This window comes from Homarus americanus, unplaced genomic scaffold (assembly GCF_018991925.1).
Source record: "Homarus americanus isolate GMGI-L3 unplaced genomic scaffold, GMGI_Hamer_2.0 scaffold31037, whole genome shotgun sequence".
NCBI lineage: Eukaryota > Metazoa > Arthropoda > Malacostraca > Decapoda > Nephropidae > Homarus > Homarus americanus.
In genome coordinates, this window is record NW_024722227.1 from 25,448,593 (window position 1) to 25,468,355 (window position 19,763).

A 19,763-nucleotide genomic window follows, 5' to 3' on the forward strand; every position below is an offset into this window, starting at 1 on the left:
AACATCAGTTCACTTTTAACATGCAGTATACTGTACAGTACAGTATACAGTGGAGCCCTGAATAACGATGGTAATGTTTCCTCCAATATTGCAGTGTAAGGTGAATCATCGTATCATGAATCATTAATTACCATTAAAATAAAGCAATAATAATGAGATGCGTTCCCAAGTGTGACCTTTTCATCACTTCTGTTTGGCTTTTTACCCTCTTTTCCCCCAAAACAATACAATTAATGAAAAATGCAAACTATATTCTTTAAATAATGTTTATGAATGCATCTTTTTTATAAATGAATAATAATATGGTCACACAAGAGGAGATGGGACGCCATTATTGTTGTCATTGCTTACTCCCATAATGACAGTACTTCATCTGAGACTGAAGAAAATAAGACCCTGGTTGTTGCTGTAGTGAAATTAATGAGAAAAAAATATGTATGTTTTAATTAATGTTATTTAATGTACAATAAAAGACAAAATTCATGTTATGAAATTTGGTGAAAACATATGCTTAACTTTTGGTGCACTTTGCCTTGTGGTAGGGGCCTCTCATAATGTTTCACGGGTTATATTTAATCTTCAGATAAAACCGCGACATGACTTATGTCTTTGATTGTACAGTAGAAGTAACCTTTGAGGGTAAAGTAAAAAACATGAGATGGATTGCACCAGGCCATCATATGTACATACACACACATGAGAACATAGCATTATTTCTCTACATAGGAATATGAAAGCAATTCTTATTACTGTTCATGCTCACCAATAGTGGTAAAGTCGAAAACTTAAGGACACAGCCAATGTTGTCGTAAATTTGCGAGAAGGTGAGGTAGGGGTAATCTATTGGTGTGTTTGTGTTCCGGTCGTGCTCTTGTTCAAGTTGCAACAGTTCTTCATTAGTCAGGTCTTCTCTGTCACTGTTTAATAACTCCTGAAAATTCTCTTCATCAACTGAGCACTTTCTTAAATTTTTTCTTAATTTTTACAGATAGTTTTGACTGTTGAGTCCGCCATCCCCAAAGTGTGCGAAATATCCACAGACCTCTCATCCTTTTCATATCATTTTCATACATCTAATATCTCTGCTAAACTTATACACTTTCTTTTAGCTTTTAAACCATCACTTGCTGTCTTAGTCATATTGAATAGGGGCACAAAAATATTGTAAGATACTTGAGAAAGTTTTTCTCCTGGTCCTGTCCTGTTCAGATACAGTATAGTCTGCATTTACGTGGTTTTTGTTTACGCGTTTGGTCATTTACGCGGTGCCTTGCCAGAAGTCTTATACCATGGCTTACAGACTTTCTCAGTGACCGACTCCAAGCTGTATGCTTCCGAGGGGCTGTCTCCACCTTTCAGTCACTCACCTGTGGCGTCCCCCAAGGCACCAAGATGGGACCACTCTGCTTCCTTATGCTCATCAATGATGCCCTAAGAGAAACCCCTGCTCGCTGGAAATATGTCGACGACTCCACCATTGGGATCAGCGTCAACAATTCTGCTCCCAACTATACCGCCCTTCAGGATTTATTGAACAGTCTCCAAAACTGGGCCACCAACAACCATGTCACCATCAACCATACCAAGACTATGGTTATGCACATCAACCTCTCCTCCGACATTGTCCCACCTCCTTCCATTACTCTAGCTCCGAACACACTCCAGGTTGTAGATTCCACGAAGCTCCTCGGCGTCACCATAGACAACAAACTAAATTGGAAACCACACGTCAGTGAAGTTGTCAAATCCTCCAGTTTCCGTCTCCACATCCTCCGCCGACTCAAGTCCCTCGGAGTTCCTGCACCCGAGCTCCTCAGTGTTTACACAACATTCATACTTCCCAAGCTCACCTATGCCTCCCCCACCTGGTCTTCCTCCCTAAATGCCACCAAACACCTAGAAAAAGTGCAAAAGAGGGCATGCAAGATTATTCTCTCCCCTTCCTACTCCACATATCAAGAAGCTCAACACACTGACCCTTTCGACTCTCACTGACCATCACCACGACCTCATCTGCAAATTTGGTAGAAGCTTCTACACCATCCTCGACACCGGCTCCTACTACCACCTGAGATCCCTAGTCCGAGAATTGCTGTTCGACACACAACCGCATCCAGCCCATACGTGCGAACTGATCACTATAAGAACAGCCCAGTCCCAACCATTGTAAAAATTATCAATAACTTGTAATAAACCAGTGTATTCACTCCCAGTAAACACTACTCCTTGCACTGTCACTATGTTGAAATGAACTGTAGTTTGAGCTTTTCCCCATCTAGTTATTATATGTCTTATTTGTGTCACTTATGTTACTTGTATATTATTTGTAATTCAAAACCCATTCCCCAAATATGTAACTGTATATTTTCAGCCTTCTGGCTGCCAAGCTCTTTCAATAAAACGTTAATTATTATTATTATTATAGAATGAAAATGCTTTAATTACGCGGTAAATTTGGTCATTTACGCGGAGAGCAGCCAGAGGTCCAGACTCGCCATGGCATTTTTTATTCACGCGGTCCATTCTCGACCATACGCGGGAAGTGGCGCGGATATGGATGTGCAGTATGTCGCTGTTGCGTTATCACTGACGTCATATGACGCATCGTACTGTGATTGGGCCACTTATCCTTACCTCCCTCCGTCGCTAGCTGTGATTGGTCTAATGTTATATGACATGGCCTGGCACGGGAGGGAAGCTACTGACCCAGCCGCGTCAGTCTCATTGTTCTCAGTAACCACGTATACTGTTCTCTCTTGTGCCCGCTAATCTGTTCGACAATGGCATCCGCTGGACCCCCCACCACCCCAGAAAAACCTTGATTTACCTGGACCAAGCCGCCCCAAGCCCAAGAAGATATGACGTGCCCTAAGTTATGAAGTTAAGTACAAGATCGTGCAAGATTTAGAGAAAGGAACGAGACAAGTTGATTTGGCGCGCCAGCATGGCGTGAACGAATCTACGATCCGGATGATCAAGAAGGATGCCGCCAAGATTAAAGAACACATGAGCATCACAAAGTCTGCAGGTGCTTCAATGGGGAAGTCTTGTCAGAATAAGGTGCTGCTCAAGACTGAGAACTTACTGGTGAGCTACTTAATTCGTCAGGCAAGACGGAACATGGCGGCCGACACGCGGGCAGTGCAGAACTACGCTCGTGAACTGTACTCATCAGTGGCGCGCAAGATGGGAATTGCAGACCCCAAACCCTTCACTGCTTCCTCTGGGTGGCTGCAAGGGTTTAAGAAAAGGAACAAGATTACCAACATTAACATTGTTGGTGAAGGAGTGAGTGCTGGCCATGCTGCCGCCATGGATTTTCCTCCATTCTTACGAGAAGTTTTGGAGGAAGGACAGTACACTGACGACCAGGTGTTCAACATGGATGAATCCGGGCTGATTTGGAAGAAATTACCTTTCGAGACCTTCGTTGTCAAGTCTGCCAGCAAGTGTTGGGGCTGGAAATTGCAGAAGGAGCGCATCACCGTCCTGTTTACCACCAATGCCTCTGATACCTGTAAGCTCAAGTTGTCGGTGATCCACACAGCCCGCAAGCCGCACGCCTTCAAGAACATGGACATGACCATGCTAAATGTCCACTGGCTAACCTCACATAAGGCGTGGATGTTCACTGGTCTGTCCCTCTCCTGGTTTGACGACTGTTTCGTTCCCGACGTGAAGAAATTCTGCGCGCAAAATAATGTGCCATTCAACATTTTGTTGCTGCTTGACAACGCACCAGGACACTCGCCCCTACTGGTGATCGTCACCCCAGTGTAAAAGTGGTCTTCCTTCCTCCCAACACTTCGTCGTTAATCCAGCCCATGGACCAGGAGTTGATATGCAACTTTTGCGCTGCTGAGAACCAGCCTCCATCCTCGTAAGCCGACCCATCTCTACTAACGTACAGTATATTATTCTCTTATTGATATTTCTCTTCTATATTATGTGTGTGTGCATACCATCATAAAATTAAGATACTATTTTTACTACAACGTACGTAATTGTGTCGGAAAAAGTGGAGTTTGGGGGTCGGCCCAGTCTCTATTTCAATTAATCCCATATGCTCTGTTATTTCATTTACGAGTTTCTCGTTTTACGCGATCCTCCACAGGTTCAATTGACCGCCTAAATGCAGACTATACTGTACATGAAAAAAATAAAAAATGTCCACCAAGTTGCAACTGCCCGGCAGCATTCGTACGAAGGCGTGTGTTTGTTTTTTATATACCGTATATATTTATTTTATAATACATATCAGGATTTAGTTATTATTTATATGAAAATGTAATTTTATTTTACTTTTAATTCTATTTTTGTTTTAAATATTTATAAAATAACTTTGTAAATTGAATTGGGTCTTTAATTAACCAGGGTTTTAAATATGAATCTTCATCGGTAGAACTGTCATTATCAGAGGCTTTCCTGTATACATTTATTCTATTAATCTGTTATTCCATCATATAGAGTGAACAGTTGATTACAGTATTACCCCGCCTAACGCGGTTTCACTTAACGCGTTTTATCATATACGCGGTGCCTCGCCAGAGCTGAACTTTCACTTAACACGGATTTTTTCCACATATGCGCGGTGAGTGTCCGGCTCCAGACGCTATTTTTAGATTTGCCCCACCCGCCACCCTGCCTGACTGCCTGTTTTAGCTCATAAAATTCATACAAATTACCCGGCCAGAATATAATTTACATTGCTGGAATTCTTATAATTTGGTGATCATTTTGAATATAAACATCATATATTTTGCATTAGACATACAAATTTTAGATAAAATGTTCACTCTTGAGTAAATATGTTATCTTTTGTGCAAAATATATGACATTTATATTCAAAATATTCCTGGTCTTACAAGGAATCCAGCAATGTCAATTATATTATCCTAACTTTAGTTTGAGGTATTATTTATTAAAATTTAGTGGTTTTCCCCCAAAAATTTCTCAGAGAGGGAAGAGCCGGCAGTGTAGTGTGAGAGGGGGAGGGAGTTGAGTCCATTATTTCAATGGACATTAACTTGGCGACTGTATTTCTCTATTTCTCTTAAGTATTAATTGTGTGCATGTACCATCATAAAATTAAGATGTTATTTTTACTACAACATAGGTATGTGCCTTCAAAAAGTGGAGTTTGGGGGTCGGGCCGGTTTCTATTGGAATTAATCCCATATGTTCTGTTGTTCACTTAACGCGGATTTCACTTAACACGGGACCCTCTGGGTTCTATTGACCGCGTTAAGTGGGGTACAACTGTATAGAATTTTTAATTAACTCTATTCCAGGATATTGATGCAACTTAGTGTGGAACAAAAACTTTACATATGCAGGATCTAGGTGCTTCAGAGTCAACGGAGAAATATATTCCCCCCAAAATATGTCAAGTGCGTAAAATATTTGACAAGTGGTAGTGTTTGGTAACCCAAGTCATGGGAGCTGCCTTCCCCTCCCTTTCTCACCCAGTCAGGAAGAGTGAGATGCATCTGTTTCAGCTTTGTTTAGTCTGTGTCAATACGTGCCTACCTGGTCTAGAGCTAGAGTGTTGCCACATCTGGATTTTTCTCATTATTTGTGGAGTATCCTCACCGACCACAGTGATTTGTGTCATACAATAGTGTGTAACACAGCCACTCCTCGACTTACGACGGTGTTAGGGAATGCTGCACAGATGCCGTAGCTACTTCACTCCTGAGCAGTTGCTCCAAGTATATAAGGGATTCATTCGTCCTAACTTGGAGTACTACTTTCATATCTGGGGTGGCTCCTCTTCTGTCCAACTATTAGGTAGGGTGGAATCAAAGGCATTTCGTCTTATTAACTCTCCTCCTTTAGTCGACAATCTTTCTTCCTTTTCTCTTCGCCGCAATTTTGCTTCATGCTCTCTTTTTTACAGGTACTTTAACGGGCAATGTTTGGTGGATTTGGCATCCTGTGTACCGCCGGCAAGGCCGTGGGCTCGTAACACATGTCTTGCCCGCGGTGCCCACCATTTCTCTGTGGATGTCGGTCACACGAGGATAACCTGTTATAGTGCCTCTTTCTTTCCTCGCACAGCCAAACTGTGGAATGCTCTGCCTTCTTCTGTGTTTCCATACTTATACAATCTGTCTCACTTTAAAAAGCTGGTTTTCCAGCATCTTCGTGGCGTAGATTAACACAATATAACCTTTTTGTTCTCTATTTTCAATTTCTTTGTTCTTCCCCCCTCCCCAGGCACCATTGTGGGTCATTTGACCTGTGCCCGGGTGGGCTAATTCCCGTAAAAAAAAAAAAATCGTAAGTCGAAAATGAGAAAATAATACATAGAAAATCTAAAATGGGTGTCTCTTTTTCTTCTCAGCACTACAAAACTCTCACTTTTAAGCTTGCCAACCATTTTAAAGGGAATTACAAATGAAAATTTTGTCAGTACACAGTGCAATCACTAACTCGGGACTCGAAAATACGTAAACTTGAAGAAATTTTGGTACGACTGGGGTGGTTGTATGTCCAGGTGGTCGTAAGTTGAGGAGTGACTGTATTTGTGTATGAAACAGTGTGATAGTAGTATGGAAGGCAACCACCTAGTGATGGCAGTGCAAGAGGATGGCTGCTTGATTATGCCATTGATGATGCAACACTTGGGCCCTCAGGTTTGCAGCCACCTGTTGCTGTAAATGATGGGGTAAAGCTGAGTCTTGAATTAAGAAAAACAGGTACATTGTTGATTCACCTTATTACCTGGATAAAAAATTGGTGGACAGACAATCAAAGTTGGGAGGGAAACACAGGAAGAGTTGTCATGTATAGACCAAGAAAGGCATTAGGGACGATACTAACTACGAGTGTACAGTATACATAATAGCTTTATGTATAGGCATTGTTTTTATGACATATCACAAGATAAGGCACTAACTCCTCAGCCACCAAGAAAGGCTCACATGAGAAGGGCAATTGATATTTTTATGTAGTTTACTTTACAAATATTTACTATTCATTTTGCATTCTCTCAATATTACTATAATCGATTTTTTTTTAGTTGGGGGTACAAGCTCTGCCCTCTTTGCAGCTCATTGGCTCATACATGTTAGATTAATATTGATATATCACAAATAAATCCATCTATAACTGTTAAGGATACCCAGTTCTGGCTCATTTTAATGCTGAATTTAATGTCTATAAAGATATAACTGCTTGAAAACATTAACTTTCAAGATATGAGTGGAAAAAGGTTTGAAATAAAGATTACTTACCGTCGAATTCACAAACAAAGTCACACTTTCGGAGAAGTGGGGGGGACGTCTTAGCCTAGTACCATCAGCTAGGAAACGACTATAGTTAGTATTCCCTTACTCTTGGTCATATTGCAGTTCAACAATGCCATCATATTGTACAGACTCGCCTGTGTCCAATAGTATACAGTACAGTAAGTCCTCGTTTAATGTTGCTCCCGACAACGTTGTTTCGTAATAACGTCGCTACTCTTTAGATACACCATGATACGGACAACGTCCCAACCAATTCGTTATAATGTCGTCATGGACTACTTTGTACGGCACATCACCCTCTCTCACTCAGTCATAGCGGAAGGAGGAGCCACCCTCTGGCTCGCAGTGACTGGCCACCCTCCTCCTCTCTACCACACACTCGCTCCACCTCCGTCCATCAGTGAGTACTGTACAATACAAAATTATTTAGTTTATTCATCTTTTTGGATGTATAATGCAGTAGGGTCAGGATATAACGCGAGATAAGGTCCAAGGATATTCATTATATCCTAAATTGCGATATATAATTACATCTAATCAATGGGGAAAATAGGGTTAGGTTCTGGAGGCCAATAAAAGTGCATGCTTTCAATCCATATTTTGAAAGCGTCTTCCATTTCTTGGTAAAGTGGTGGCCGGTAAGTGTTGGGTGGTCTTGGAAACTGTTGGTTCAGCAAATGCTGCATGAATCTCGTCTGTCTGATGCCACAAATGGTGCTTTCATTAACTCTGTAGCAGCATGCAACAACAGAGGCACTCCCTCCATGTTCAAGCTCTTTCAGAATCTTCACCTTATCACCATTGTTGATGGTTTTCCTCTTCTTTTTCTCACTTGAAATAGGGGGAGGGGTACTAGTACGCTTAGGCATCTTGGTAGACAGTAGTCGAGCACGTGGTGACCTTGACTGGAGAGCGAGAGTGAAGCATCTGCACGTGGGATGAGGTGAAAACAACAACAATAAATGGTGTGTGAAAGAACTTATGGCCAGAATGCATCCACGACTTTCAAGGTTTCCCCAGGTTCAAACCTTGAATGAGGTGCAACAAGAAATTGTGCACAGTTCAAGGACGTTGATCAAGATGGTGTGGTCGAGTTGTTGGAGTCACACAAAAAAGATCCGTCCAATGAAGATCTGATGTTGATGGAACAGGAGCAAGCTGCTGGTGAAGAGGAGGATATAGAACAGGGGTGGCCAAACCGATCCAGCCCCGGTTGATGTTCCGGAACGATCATCTAGGGCACCCCGGATGACGTTTGTGTGTCACGCCACACGCTCGGCCACAGGGAAGCTTCCTGAACATAATTACCTACTTTTGTTTGTTCTATTTTCATTGTTTGTTCATTTTATCAGGTTGCATCAAAGTAATATTGCTAAAAGTAGTGTAGTTGTATTGTAGTGTGTATTACTGGAAAATAATGCTATGATTATGATATAAATGTATTTATTTGTGGAATTATTATTCCACCACACTCCTGTGACCACCACTACCCACCACCACCACCACCCTACCTCACACTACCCACCACACTCCTGTGACCTCCAGCCACCACCACCACACTCCTGTGACCACCAGCCACCACTACCTCACACTACCCACCACCACCCACTCCTGTGACCACCAGCCACCACTACCTCCACTACCACCACCACCACACTCCTGTGACCTCCAGCCACTACCTCCACACTACCCACCACCACCACCACTACCTCACACTACCCCACCACCACCACACTCCTGTGACCCACCAGCCACCACTACCTCACACTAACCCCACCACCAGCCACCACTACCTCCCTACCCACCACCACACCACCTCTGTGACCACCCACCACCACCACAACACTCCTGTGACCACCAGCCACCACTACCTCACACTACCCACCACCACCACCACACTCCTGTGACCACCAGCCACCACTACCTCACACTACCCACCACCACCACAACACTCCTGTGACCACTGCCTCAGCACCCACTACCAAACTCCTGTGATCACACTAACTACTGTGTTTCCTTCACTACCACATGAGGATCATCTGTCTTAGAAGAACATTTTGGAGGGACAGCAGTTACTTAAACAATCTGTTGTGTCTTGAGAGTTGCCATGTTAAATATATCAATCCTTCTGGACCATTTCAGGTACCGTGGGAATTTTAAAGTCTTCCAGGTAGTAGATAATGACAAAAATTACGATGTTATTTACTTAGACTTTAGCAAAGCGTTTGACAGAGTACCGCATCAGAGGCTTCTGAGAAAAGTTAAGACTCATGGTATCGAGGGGAAAGTTTTAAATTGGATAAAATCATGGCTCACCGATAGAACACAGAGGATCAGAGTGGATGGTGTTAAATCTGAGTGGGGCTGTGTAACCAGTGGGGTTCTCCAGGGGTCAGTACTGGGCCCACTCTTTTTCATAATCTACATAAACGATCTAGATATTGGGATCAGCAGTGACATAAGCAAGTTTGCGGATGACACCAAAATAGGGTGGCAGATTAATTCAGGGCAGGATGCAAATGCACTACAGGAGGATCTAAATAAGCTGCAGAAGTGGTCAGAAAAATGGCAAATGAAATTCAACACCAGCAAGTGCAGCATACTTAATATTGGAAGAACAAATACTGTCAATGTATACAGCCATAACAACATCAACCTAGAGAAGGCGACTTGTGAATGAGACTTAGGGGTACTTGTAAGCCCGGACCTACGGCCTAGAAAACAGTGCGTTAATGTTCGAAATACCTAGAAGTGTAAATAATAAAAGTGCAGAGGTCTTATTGCAACTATATCTTGTGCTAGTCAGGCTGCAACTCGATTATGCTGTTCAGTTCTGGTGCCCTTATTATAGAATGGATAGCAATTCGCTGGAGTTTGTGCAGCGAAGAATGACGAAAATGTTTCCGGGACTTAGAAACCTTCCATGTCAGGATAGATTAAAGAAATTAAACTTGCATTCCCTAGAAAGACAAAGAGTGCGGGGAGATATGATAGAAGTATTTAAGTGGGTGAAAGGAATCAATAGAGGAAATATAGATAAAGTTCTTATAATATCCGAGCAGGATAGGACTCGTAGCAATGGATTTAAGTTGGATAAGTTTAGTTTAGGAGGGAGATAGGAAGGAACTGGTTCACAAATAGGGTGGTGGACGAGTGGAACAAGCTTAGCAACTTTGTAGTAAGTGCTGGAACTCTGGAGAGTTTTAAAAGGAGGCTAGATAGATTCATGGATGATAGAGTGGTAGTAACTCTCGACAGGAGCTGCCATGCACAGGCCAACCGGCCCATTGCAGACTCCTTATTTTCTTATGTTTCTTAGTTAGCCAACAATCTCTGTAATATGTAAAACAAGGGGGTGTCATCCCCCTCTGTTTAACTCGTTAAACTTCTTTTCCAACCTTTACCCCCACGACTATACGTTGTGCCTTCTCTATCCCTCATGTCTGACTGTGCCCTGAGCCCCAGCATGCCTTCCATTCATTCCCCACCTTAACCTAAAAAAAAAAAAAAAAAAAAAAAAATCGCGGGCTGTGTGCGTCAGGTCAACATTGGCCGCTAAGTACTTATTGTCGCTCGAACAGTATGTAGATCTTCTAATTTGACCAATAATGGGTTAAACCCATTGTACACCTTAAAAGAATATCTAGGTTGCTGAAAAAACAAATTTTTTCCACTTAAGTATCTCTTTAACACTTCTTTTTCTTGGTACTCGTGGTGTATCTCTTCCAAAGTATCTGGACAGTATTTTCTGGTACTTAAGAATGGATTATGTCTTGGTGATATATTTTAACCACCTATTCCAAATGATGTAGAGGGGAATGGATCAAGATTGATAGATAACATTTCCTATCAATTTAAACTCTTCTACAAAGGTTACAATGAAAGATCTTCTTTAAAAACATATTTAAAAAAATCTTTACTGTATTTTCTAACCAATACAAAATGTGTACAGTATCACTTAAACTCTCAGAACAAGGCATTTACAGTAAAAAAAACTCATATTTCATACCCAACAAATATATATATATACGTGCATGTGTGTGTGTGTGTGTACACATTTATGGTCTATCACACAAGCTTTTTCCCACTTGTTTTTCCATCATTGCCAAGTGTTTGAGCCATTTTGTCTGATAACCCTAAATCTAGTACCGGAGTACTCGGAAACTTATTAATTTTGACTGGGACAGATAATGTAAAAGTACTGTTGTATTTTTCCCACAGGAGAAGGTGTCACTCATATTTGAAATTATGGGTTTTTTACTGTACACATAAATACAGTAGTATACATCACCAAAAATGGGTTTGGAGTACTAGAGTACTGTATCCTTCAAAAGTATGAAACAGGATGAGCAATAAAAAAAATATTAAAATGTTCCATGATTTTCATCCTATACTCAATATACCAGTAATCTCGATCCTTTGTAGCACTATTGTATATCAAAATGCTTATCTTTCCAAAACTTTAAAATGGATCCTATGGACCTGCCTGCCTGCCTGTTACAGGCAGTGTGAATACTGCAGACTAAGGAGACAGTGTGGTTGGCACTGCACTCTACTGCCTTGAATTTCCCCAATTGTAGTTAGGTACAGCACCATTTCTTATAATAGTTCAACTGAGGCACCCTATTCATTGGCCAGCAGCAGGACTCAAACTGATACCAATTAGGCGAGGAGATATTATACTGACTTGACACTGTGCTCCTGATTCCCATTTGAAAAGACATTATACAATTATGCATGTACAGTAGCTAAAACAACTATCTGTGCAGGTGGGAGTCGATATGCTCCGAAATTTTACGCATCACTAGTGACAGCCTTCACATACCGAAATTTATCGTCCATGGTTTCGTATTGTTTCCCACAAAGTATATACAGATAGTTGTTTTAGCTGCTGTACATGAAAGACAAGATAAAGATGTTCATATAAATATATTATTATTTTTTTTTAATGGTGGTACAGTATAAACAATAATCACTTAAAGTCTGAATGGTACAATCAAATATTATAACTGTCCTTTCTATTATGCCCAATATATCTGGGTCAATCTAGACACAACACACTGTCTCCCAAGCTTTAGTACACTATGAAGGCAACATTACTAGCAATGCACTTGACTTTCACTTCCCAACTGTAAAGTTAGGTGACCATTACAACTGGGTGACCTGGGAGTAACATGGCCACAAACCAGCAACCCAAGGAACAGGAGGTGAGCACTGTATTCACAAGGCCTTCACACATCTTTAGTTTCCAGCATAGAGAATATTAACCATATTCCTATAACTCCAGAATCACAGTACTGTACATTTCACTGAAAACTTATTTCTTCTGTTGTGGTATATAAGTGTACAGTATTGGATTAGTACACCATCTATCACAAAAGGATGACAAATTCCTCAATACTATGATATTGGTATGCTCTTCTTACAGTATTTACTACAGCATATTTATAACTTACTATCATTTAGTGGCACACAATCTTCCTACAAGTTGCTGGGCAAGGCGTAAGTATGTTAAATCAATATGAACCGAACTGCTGACTCCAGGCACAGCTGTGCTGGTTGATGGTAGAGGTGAAACTGCTGGTCGTCGACCCAACCATCTCATGAAGAATGAATTCTGCAGAAGAGATTCTTAATCAATCCTATTTAATTATTATATAGCACTGTTAGGAAAAAAAAATCTTATTCTCAGTACAGTACAGTACTGCGAATGCAGATTCAAATGTTTTGACAGTATATCCTCCCCCATTGGCTGGGGGATAAATATAAGGAGTCAAAAGTCCCCCTTGGATGTTCATTAATATGTACTAATCCCTTTACTAGTGTTGGCTTTGACTTTGATTTTTCTAATGTTTCATAATGACAAAATTATAAAATATTTATTGGTAGTGTTTGGTATAATTTTTGACAATCTCTTGAATGTGCTTTCCTTTCAGATAACAGCTAAAACAGACTATTGTATACAGCAGGGATGTGATTGGTTCATAGAAAAAATAAATAAATAAAAAAATTAAAATAAAATTGAGCTGGGGTCCGGTGAAACACCTACCCGAAAGTTTTTACCATATTAAACTAAATTTCTCACATCATTACTTATTTTGTGAGTGCCTAATAGTTAAAATACACAGTACTCATAATCAAACATGTACTGTATGTGTATTGCAACAATAGTTTTCAAGCATATAGTCTTAATAATTCCTTTACAAATTTTAGTCGTTACTCAAGTTGAATGTTTAATATTTTTAATTATGCACCATTACTGAGAGAAGATAAACTAAAAGGTAAGATTTTTTTGCACTGTATTGTGTAAGAATTCAAAATTTAATATTTACCAAAGGGATTTAACTCTAATGCACCAGTTTTCTTTCCCAAGTAATATTCACTAAGTTGGTTTGGTTTTATTCTTAGTTTTAACTGCATCAGCTAATTTTATCAGGGAGAATAAACGCTTCTGCTTTTATTGTTGGAAGGCCTCTCTGCTCTTCCTTGATTTTTGAGCCATTTCCTCACACTGTTTTCTTTGATTCTGTTTCTTTTACAAAAATTTCCTCTTATTTTCTTCCTGCTTCAACTTCTGCTTTAACATGCTTCTCAACCTATTGCTGGAGAGTTTTATGTAGGGTCCCCCTCGTGGGGGACACACACATGCCCTACAGCCCTGAACTCCTGGGGTACACACACACACATGCCCTACAGCCCTGACCTCCTGGGGGACACACACACACATGCCCTACAGCCCTGACCTCCTGGGGGACACACACACACACATGCCCTACAGCCCTGACCTCCTGGGGGACACACACACATGCCCTACAGCCCTGACCTGGGACACACACACACATGCCCTACAGCCCTGACCTCCTGGGGACAAACACACACGCCCTACAGCCCTGACCTCCTGGGGACACACACACACACACACGCCCTACAGCCCTGACCTCCTGGGGACACACACACACACACACACACACGCCCTACAGCCCTGACCTCCTGGGGACACACACACACACACACACACACGCCCTGCCCTGACCTCCTGGGGACAGCCCTGACCTCCTGGGGGACACACACACACACATGCCCTGACCTCCTGGGGACACACACACACGCCCTACAGCCCTGACCTCCTGGGGGACACACACACACACACACACACACACGCCCCTACAGCCCTGACCTCTGGGGGACACACACACACACACATGCCCTGACCTCCTGGGGACACACACACACGCCCTACAGCCCAGACCTCCTGGGGGACACACACACACACACGCCCTACTGAGTTGCCTATACAACTGTGTAATATGGTACGGGTTATAGAATAATTTGTGATCATCAGAAAGTAAAAAATTATTATAGAAACTTTGTTATATTGAAAAATGCTTAGCACCTCTCCCTGCCAGTGGTGGTGGGAGAGAGTGGATAGGGTGGAGGGGCATATTATAATGCTTTTAATAGTGGTGTTGTATGACATTATTGATCTTTGGTAAATTAAATAATAAAAAATCGAAGAATGGAATGTAAAACAAGCAATACTCAGCCAATGAGTAATAGAGTATATGATTTAATGCATGAGCATGTAGTGTGGCCACTATACAGTCAGTCCTCAACTTATGACGGGGTTAGGGACCGACGACCAGGTCGTAAGTCAAAAATGCGAAAATAATACATAGAAAATCTATAATGGGTGTCACTTTTTCTTCTCAGCACCACGAGAACTCTCACTTTTAAGCTTGCCAGCCATTTTAAAGGGAATTACAGACGAAAATTTTGTCAGTACACAGCGCAATCATTAACGTCGGGACTCAAAAATACGTAATTTAAAAATATTTTATACGACTGCGGCGGTCGTATGTCCGGGTGGTCGTAAGTCGAGCAGTATCTGTATACTGGCTCATCGTCCTCACATGGCAGACCCATCTACCCTAGAGGGTCAATTATTGTTATAAACTGCCAAACCTTTATCTCATCATGGTCATACCCCCTCCAATTTTTCTCAACGGATCTACGTGATTCACGTGAGTCGCCTAAAACGATGGGAAAAAATTGGAAAAAACCTGAGAAAAAAAAACAGAACAGAGAAATCACATCCTTACAGATAGGTCTGTATCCTAACCAAATGCAAGCAGAGACAACATTATGTCTGCGGACCATAAGTCCAAATATTTTCAGCCTGTTCACTATCCCTGCGATGGATTGTAGGGAGAAAACCTTCTAAATGTACTGTACTCCCTTTCGATAGATCATGCTGGGCTTATATTTAGGCCTAAAAGATCTTGATTGGACAGCCATAATTTTGAGATACAGTTACTGATTAATCTTAATAGAAAGATTTGCAAATAAACAAATGTAATGCTGTGTCTTTTATTTTTATTTAACTAGTTTTTTATAATTTACTGGGGATTTATTTTAATATTTGAGGTAATAATTTTGTTGCTACTTTTGACTTTCAGTACTAAAGGTACTTTATGAATTAGATACTTTTTTACTTCTACTTGAATAACATTTTGACAATATAACTACTTTTACTTAAGTAACAAAGTTCGGTACTTTTTTACAACTCTGCCTAATTCATACAAAATTCAAATTGTATATGCCAAAAATGAAAAAAAAACTGCTATGATAAACAATAAAATACAATAGCATATGTTTTATACACAAAAAATAGCTACTGTACTTCCACACTCAAACCATCCTACAGGTAACACAAGACACTTTAGTCACATCGGGGAAGGGAGGGAACATGGCTGGGTTGGTGAGTGATGATGTATTTACAGCCCACTGCCTCCACACATACGTTCATCTCCCAAACCTTTATCTTGTCATGGTCACACCCCTCCTCCATGCTCATCCCTTCATATTTCTTATTTTATTGTTTAATTTTATTTATTTCTAAGTCACATTGGAGTATCATACCAAAATGATTTTTCCCCAACTTTTGTAGTTTTATAAATATAACAACAGCAACATCTCACAGGCCACCTCATCATCCTCCAGTCTAAATAAACACTAGTGGTGTTATGGAGAGTATTGAAAGTGTGTACTGATCATTAAGATCTATAAAATAAATGGCATAATGTACAGTACTTCTAAATGGTTGTTGTCCTGAATTGGTTGATATCAGGACAAGAAATATTTACATTACGTTAAATGCATTAAATAAACACTCGAAATGGGTGATTACCTTAAGTAGCATTGTCGGAGTTTATATTACATCAAACTGTGTACAAAGTATAAATTTAGGATATCCTACAATATAAATTGATACTCAAGGTTTGTTTATGTGGATGGAGGTCAGTAATTAATGGTGGAGCTTAGTTGGTGAGCCCCTCTATGATCACCGGTTTTTACTGAAGGTGGTGAGTGTTGTGTTTCTCTGGTCAGGATCGTTAAGGAACTGACGATGGCAGGTAGGACGCATGACAGGATGCATGGCTGACAAAGGAATGTAGACTCGCGCAAAACTATTATCTAAATCAGGGGTAATTATTTACAATTCGGGTAACTATTAAATATTACTTTAACTAAATATAACCTAAATTAAATGCAACATTCTGTATATATAACTTCCTAACTAAATTTGTTACATTATTTCTATCGTTCTGCTATTCAACACTTTAGATTAGTAGTTACGATAATTAGTCCTATAATAAGTATATAAATAGCACAGTGAGCACACATTTATGTAAAATAAAAGAATGATTAAATTAATTTTAAAGCATCCAAAATAATAGTCAAAGTGAGCTTTAAATACTGTACTGACTTTCTAAAATACAGCACAATAAATGGATATATGGAATGGAAAGACACTCTACAATGTGCTACAGAGAAACTTATGTGCCTTCACTCATTACCACCCTGTCTCTTCCTTCCTGCTACCCACCTCGGTCACTCACCTTAGACCCTACCACATCCCCACCCAAAGTGTGCAGTGATATGTCAACACAACTGCAGCATTTCATAGCAGTGGAATAAAAAGTCAAGAAAAAACTTTGGTAAACACAATGTGTAATTAAGGCTAATGCCATGGGTGCTTATATAAATTACATTAAATGATTAAATAATTATTTCATGACTTGTGGGTGTGAACCACAAACCTAGCATGCCCTGAATATAGGCCAGCCTGTATTGATGAGTACAGTACTCATTTATACTGTATTTCTATTGACTTATAATAACATATACGGTACTTTATATTATTTGTGTGCTATGTCAGTTACTGGGAAAATGGCTCAGTATTGGATCATGAGACAGGGTTTGTACCTTTTTAAAAGAGGTTCACTAATGAATGTCCTTTTCTCGGATCACTACATTATCCCTGTATATTGTAAAGTGGATATTGTAAAATATAGCTACAAAAAGAATGAACATACCATCTCATCAGCCAGTCCATGGCGAACACGTAGAGCATCACGTGGAGAAGTTTCAGCACTCATTAGTGCCAAGGTAGACTGTGTTAGAAGCAGCAACAAGGCTTGTTCTGCAGAAGTGGCTAATACTCTCACACTTAAGCCAACTTCTGGCGCACCGCCACGACATGGTGATACTCCACGACTTTCCTGTTGGGGTTTTTGTTTCAAATTACTCGTGTATATAATACATGTGAAATACAGTATTGGTAACTTTTAAAGCTTTGTAAATTGAGGTCTACAGTATTTATATTTACAAATTCTGATAAATAATACACGAATACCTTGCTATTTGCAACCCTGTTAAACCGCAACTTATATTTTAACACCGCTATTCGATATTCTGAAAGCATACCCTGCTTATTCACAAATGAAAAACTTTGTTGCCCTACATTAATATTTCAAACCTGGCAGGCTAGCCACAGCTCTCATATTCCGACACAAGGCCCGCTTCAAACACGAGCATTTTTTTTCCGAGCTTATGGACCCGTGAGATTTAGAAATTAATGAAGTTCAATGGGACAGACGCTCATCCTATGCAGAGAGAAAAAATACACTGAGCATTCTAGAATTCTTCATATGATGAGTACAGTATGTTTTTCCTGTGCATCAGTTGTGGTGCATCTATGGTAGGGGCTGGAAGTGCCTGTGATTAGTCTTGTCAGATGCAGACGAAATGAAGCATGAGAAACACGCTCGTGTGAACACAGGCCTTCTCCCACACGGGTCAAAAACACTTGAGAAGAGTAGGTCCAAGTAGAGCCCTGCGTAATGAACATGTGTCACCAACCACCATCACTACATCACCTTACCTCTCTCCCTACAGGACCAACCCTTGAGATGTGTTGTAATTTTTCAACTCACAATTTTTTAGTAGATATATTGTAAGTATTTTAATTCAATTTCTTTTACTGTTACAGTCACACACAAATGATTATCATAAGCTCAAAAACATAAAGATAATCATTTCTTATGTCCTTAACAGTTAGTGTGCGAACGTTGGAGGGGAAGGGGGAAAGGGAGGTGGCTGGTGGTGGTGGTGGGTACTGTGAGGTAGTGGTTGGTGGTGGGAGTGAGTGGTCAGGGAAGAGCATTAACTTGTGATTCGGCTTCTCTTTTAATTTGAAGTTAAATTACAGTACTGTATATACAGTACAGGTAAACCTCTATTTATGAATCCCAATGTATGATAATTTGCATTAACAATGGAGATATATTAAGACCCTTTCCCTATTTGCAATACGGAATGCATCACTCACTTCATTTGTCAGCTGAGGCGTCACCTACCCGAATGCTGCCTCGTGGTTACATGTGTGTAAGCAAATGGAGCTCAATGTTTATCGGTCATTATTGGCATTTTTTTACCTTACAGTGAGAGGACGTCACTAATGTTCACATTGAACTCTGTTTTAGTGACTGAGAAGTTACAGACTCCTCAAAGTCTGTGTGGGATTCAGTTTGATGTCTGCACCCCACCTTTAGTTCATCTGCCAAAAATTCCCACTTATTAAAAAAAATCTCCAAATTAAAAAAAAAAAAAAAAAAATTAGTGCCCCCCGAAACCTATTAATTTTCTTTTAAAAATACCACCGAGGTATGATAACTTCTAGGTATTGAAAAAAAATTATTTATTTATGTCAGATCCCGAGTGTTCCACTTTCATATGCCCGTTTTCTAATAGATATATTTACAAGAATTATAATACAACCTTTCATAAAAAATTTTTTATTTTTTAATGATTTTTTGTTGAAATAGCAAAAACATACAACGTGGCAACACTGTGGAAGGTGTGTGGTGGTCGAGAGAGGGGCCAGGGAGTCAGAAGATAGCTGTGTTCACTTGACCCCCACTCCCCAGCCAGTGAGGCACAACTCAGCCTAGTGCACCATGCTCACTCTACTTTAGCTGAAGCTACACTTTCTTGCTGTTTTTACAGAAGCAGACATGCCTAAGACTTCAAAGAAGGTTTTGCATATGCATCAACTTATGGTGGCCACTGTAGAACTCAAGAAACAGCACAGGAACCAACAAGAACACTTTTTACTTGCTTCTTAAAGAAATGCATAGTACTGTATTATTCCTTTGTTGTTTGCCCTTC

The 19,763-nt window shown here is 40.4% G+C and overlaps 1 protein-coding gene across 1 annotated transcript in view; it reads right to left on the reverse strand.

Moving 5' to 3' along the window:
- Positions 1–11,141: 11,141 nt before the first annotated feature.
- LOC121862431 (nucleoporin NUP188-like) overlaps positions 11,142–19,763 on the reverse strand; it is a gene marked incomplete at its 5' end in the record, with an annotated part of 30,955 nt that continues 22,333 nt past the window's right edge. Inside the window, 2 exon segments of the mRNA XM_042360727.1 lie at positions 11,142–12,870; positions 17,630–17,815. Coding sequence (XP_042216661.1) covers positions 12,712–12,870; positions 17,630–17,815 — 345 coding nt within the window.